The 4985-nt window shown below is 44.1% G+C and overlaps 1 protein-coding gene across 2 annotated transcripts; it reads right to left on the bottom strand.

Moving 5' to 3' along the window:
• Nucleotides 1-2588: 2588 nt before the first annotated feature.
• LOC116976000 (ankyrin repeat domain-containing protein 9-like) lies at nt 2589-4738 on the bottom strand. Of its 2 annotated transcripts, XM_033025469.1 has the most exons (2): nt 3686-4736; nt 2589-3596 (listed from the first exon to the last, which is right to left on the bottom strand). In XM_033025469.1, the coding sequence occupies exon 2, from the start codon at nt 3567-3569 to the stop codon at nt 2793-2795; it is 777 nt and encodes a 258-aa protein (XP_032881360.1). In that variant the 5' UTR covers nt 3570-3596; nt 3686-4736; the 3' UTR covers nt 2589-2792. The 2 variants fall into 2 exon arrangements, with proteins under 2 accessions (XP_032881360.1, XP_032881361.1); XM_033025470.1 differs by having other exon boundaries at nt 2589-4738.
• Between the last annotated feature and the right edge of the window lie 247 nt (nt 4739-4985).

Raw genomic sequence — 4985 nt, 5'->3', positions numbered from 1 at the left:
AGCCAGAAAGGAGGATGTTACCAGGACTTGAGGGCCTGTGCTATAGGCAGCGATTGAGCATGCAAGGACTTTATTCCTTGGAGCACAGAAGGAAGAGGTGTGATCATATAGAGGTGTACAAAATCATGGGAGGAATAGAATGCACAGAGTCTCTTGCCCACAGTAGGGGAATCGAGAACAAGAGGGCATAGGTTTAAGGTGAGGGGGAAATATTATAACAAGAACCTGAGGGGAAACTTTTTTGCACAAAGTGTGGTGCGTGTATGGAATGAGCTACCTGAGGATGGAGTTGAGGCAGGTACTATTGCAATGTTTAAGAGACAATTAGACAGGTACATGGATAGTATAGGTTTGGAATGATAAGGGCCAAACGCAGGCAGGTGAGACTAGTGTAGATGGGCATGTTGGTCAGTGTGGGCAGGTTGGGCCTGCTTCCATGCTGTATAACTCTATGACACGGACCTGAATAGGAACTGTAACATAATGCCCCATGTGTTGGCCAATATTTATTTATTAATGAACAATGCTGAAACACAAGGTGCTGGAGTAATGCAACATTATGCATGACTTGAGACTAGACTTTAGACTTTAGAGGTACATCATGGAAACAGCCCTTTGGCCCACTGAGTCCATGCCGACCAGCGATCACCCCATACACTAGCATAATCCTATACACTTGGGACAATTTGCAATTTACAGAAGACAATTAACCTGCAAATTTGAAGCCGAAAAACTCATGCGGTCATAGAGAGCGTACAAACTCCATACAGACAACACCCGTAGTCAGGATCGAACCCGGGTCTTCTGGCATTATGAGGCAGCAACTCCTCTACCACTGCGCTACTGTGCCACCCACAGGTGAGGATCTGTAGACATCTGCTCTAAACCCTGAACCCAATAAAGGCGTACAGATAAAGTTTAACTATTTCATGCAGATGATGTGGACTTATAAAGATTGTACCTCTTGAATTGTCAGTAATCCATCCCAAACAAACAAATGCACAAAATGTCACCTCATTGATGAGTTTCCTGTTTCCATCTAAACTTTAAATTATTTACCCAGACATTTGGCAGGATTTTGAAGCATTTATTACCTTTTTTTCATACAAATTCATTCCACGTACATGCATATTAGTTGTACAAAAGATGTCCATTCATGCTTCTGCATTTACTTTTAATTCAGCTATAGAAGCTTTACTGCAATTTGTTCAACTAAAATTGTTCAGGTCTTGCTACCATTTTGGATCATTTTCACTGTAAGTAGGAAATGATTCCATCTACACCCGATATATAAATACTTTCCATCTGAATATTTACAATATAAACATCAACCACCATTTGAAGCAGTCAAAATGATTAATGATAATTTGAAGCAGTAAGGCAGTCAAAATGGTCAATGTAAAAACTCACACACTCTGCTTCTCAAAGACCAAGAAAATTGCATAATATTAAGGTCATCTAGTCAAAGAGCGTGTTTAAAAAAATCGTGATTTTCCATTTACAAAGCAAAAATGCAATTTGCCAGCTCTGGGTTCAAATTGAACCATATCTGGCTCAGAACTAATATATTGGATAACATTGTTATAATACATATTCAAATGCGCTTTAAAAATATTTAATAAACAAATACACATGATTAAAAGTCTTATAAAGTAAAAAAGCACCATGTCTTTAGAATTATTAGGAGCCTGAATAATGGTTATTATACAATTATGAAAAGTTTATATATATATATATATAAATGATGAACTTTGGCACATACTATCTCATAAATATATAACTTATTCTCTTTATAATATATTATTGTTTATGGTAAACATGCAACATTAATTTTTTGTCAGCTAGAAATAAGACATGGGAACAGAATTAGGCCATTCAGTCCAACTAGTTTTCTCCGCCATTCAATCATGGCTAATCTATTTCTCCCTCTCAATTCTAATCTCCTGCCTTCTCTCCTTGACCTTTGACGCCCCTTCATCAATATCCGCTTTAAAAAATACCCAATATGTTTGCCTCCATTGCCGTCTGTGGTAAAGAATTACACTGATTCATCATCAAATAATGGTATTATTTGTCGACATTGTTTGTGAATTCTGGATGTTATTCTCTGGGTTAAACTCGCTCATCTTATTACACATGCTGTGTGGAGCAGAGGAGTGAAGGTGACATCTACATTAGAAGGTCGTTTAGAACACGGAAGTGTATCAATAAGATTGATAAAATACGTTATCGTTATGTACGTTATGTGTCGCTCAGCACCGAAATTAGTCCTTACCGGTACTGAATTTCACAAAGTCACATTGACTCGAGGGCATATGCGATTGCAGAAATACGATATAGATTTGTAACCAGAACCTATTTGTTAGACAAGCAAAAAGAAACATCTGCTGGTGCGTTACATTTTGTTTTTCTCCTTTATGCATGCTAACAGAAATTAAAGTGCACCTCCCTCCTCCTTCTAAATTCCTGGCAAATTGACATTTAAGTGAGTGAGTCAAGTAAAGGTTGCAAGTTCGATCCGCATTCTCCACACAGCATTGGGTCAAAAGAAAGTCCCGTTTGACGAGCTAATCCATCAGCTAATGGCGTTTTTTTTTAAATCTGTTTATCGGTTCTTTAAAAACGCGTTGAAATATAGACAAGCTAGATAAAAAATATATGAGGAAACACACGCCATGCTTTGTTTCATTAGAGGACAATTTTGTATTTGATACAACACATTCCCGCAACAACATTTCATTTCAGGTCCACGAAAGTCCCTGTCAGGGTGAATTGGCAGGGTCTGGAAGATGTCATTGTACATCGACTGAACGCAGTTTCAACCTCTCCGGAGGCAAGGGTTTTAAGGACTGCGGGATGGGCAATTGCTTCACGCTCGCTGGGAAATCGGACGGCGGGAGGCATTTTAAGATGCCCTGCATAGAAATGAGGAATAAAGTGGCGGGTGCTTTCCCACAGAGGTAGTTATACTTCTCTTCTCCCAGAAGCTTATTCCATTCGGCCGGGTTGTCTTTCAAGACCCTCTTCATCTTAAACTGGAGACTTGAGGTGAAGAGAAGGAGATGCTCCATGCACAACTTTTTGGATTCCGCGTTGATCTTGGACATCTGCAGTTGCTCCAGGATCACGTCCAGCGGGGTTAGTCCCTTGCTGTCCACTATCTTGGGCGAGGCGCCGCTGCCCAGTAACATGAGGACGGTCTCCGCTCTCAGCAGCTCGCAGGCCAAGTGCAGCGGTGTCTTCCCATCTTCGACGTGGAAGCAGCCCTTCCTGTTAATGTACGACTTGAGGCCGGGCAGTTGGTTGGCAATCTTCAAGATCAAGCCAAGGATGTCCTTGCGGTCGTACCTGACGGCCATGGCGAGATGGGGAGCGGAGGACGGGCAACAGCAGAAGCGATCGCCGGGAACCTGCAACGCATCGTCCGCGTAGTGAGACAGCAAGTAGCGGGCGTACGGGAGGTGATTGTGGACCACGGCGTATAACAGGGCTTCAGACGGGGAGTACGTACGGAGGCTGGCGTTCTCTTCCCAGTAAAACGACTCCATCGTCCTCATATCCTCCAGCATCCACACGGGTTTGCGGTCTCTGACAGCCTGGTAGAACATATATGACAGGAATTTACATTGTCTCTGGTCGTCTTGACTGTAGTGTGAATTGTTGCACATCATACAAGGAAACAGACCTGCTACTGTGGTCCACGCCAAAGCCAATTCCAGGTTCTCCCTCTCCCCCGCCTTCCTTTATTCTCTTTTTTTTGGAAATTAAAATTAGATCCTAAGCACAGGTGAAATCTACCCGGTGCATTTTCACGGCGACATTTGTGGACCCGGGTTTGTCAGCAGCTTTCTTGCCTGTATCCGCGGGGTGGTCTCGTCTGGAGACTTTCTCAGCTCCTCTGCTTCTTGGAAGTAGTGTCTTCGGCGCGGTTTCAGTGAGGCGCATTGGAGAGGGCGCTCATGACAAGCAGTGACAGCGGGGCAAGGCACACACACACACACACTCTCTGCTGGCCTGGATAGTGGGTTGTTGCTGGATGGTGCTCCCGGCGGGGTAGGGAGTGCGAGGGAGCGCGCAGCGCGTACACGCGGCTCGCCCTCCTCCCTCCTTTCCTCCCCTCCTTCCCTCCCTCTTTCCCTCCTTCCCTCCGCCTCCGGGACCTCCTGACACTCTCACCCGGACTGCGCTGGGACTGCCCGCCGAGCGAACGGCAGGTTGGATGGGGACGAATAAGGGAAGACGAAGGTGGCTGCAGGATTCAGCATTGTGCGGGCAGGGGGAGGTGGAGAGGGGGAAAAAAATGAAAACTGAAACAAGACAATAAACAGCGAGAAGGAACAATCCGACACAAAACAAAAAGAAAAGAGGAAAGAGAAGAGAAGAAATTAAATGAGTACAGGAGGTGAAGGGGACGGGAAATTGTGAATGGGGAAATGTCCCGTGAAATTAACCAGCGGTAGATGTGATGCAACAAAAGCGGGTGACACGGCCGACCAGATGCAAGCTTGAACCAAGTTGGTACCTACATCGCTCATGCAGAAAGCCTCAGAAAAATCCGCATCCACTTACACCCCTTCATCGCGTTTTTTTTCTTCCCAGGAGAGAGATCTGTTTATTAAAGCCAGAATATTCCCTATTTCCGCCCACAACGCACAGTAAACTAACTGTACGCTGAATCATAAGCGCCGAGTTGATATTATTTTTCTTCGGATGCATGCATCATCTGTCAGTCCTTGACTGAACGGATCGCCTCCCCGGGTTTTTCTAAAGGCAGTCAAGAGTCAAGATGAGTTTAAGGTCACCTTAAACCCAGGGGTGATTTTATAGATTTGCACAAAATCATGAGAGAAATAGATCGGGTAAACGCAGTCTCTTGCCCAGAGTGGGAGAAATCGAGAACCAGAGGACGTGGGTTTCAGGTCACACGGATGTACAATAAATCAAAGAAGGACAATTAATGCAGAGAAATAATTTCTGTGAAAGAG

The sequence above is a fragment of the Amblyraja radiata genome, chromosome 8 (genome assembly GCF_010909765.2).
Source record: "Amblyraja radiata isolate CabotCenter1 chromosome 8, sAmbRad1.1.pri, whole genome shotgun sequence".
NCBI lineage: Eukaryota > Metazoa > Chordata > Chondrichthyes > Rajiformes > Rajidae > Amblyraja > Amblyraja radiata.
This window is presented reverse-complemented; position numbering and strand designations above follow the sequence as displayed.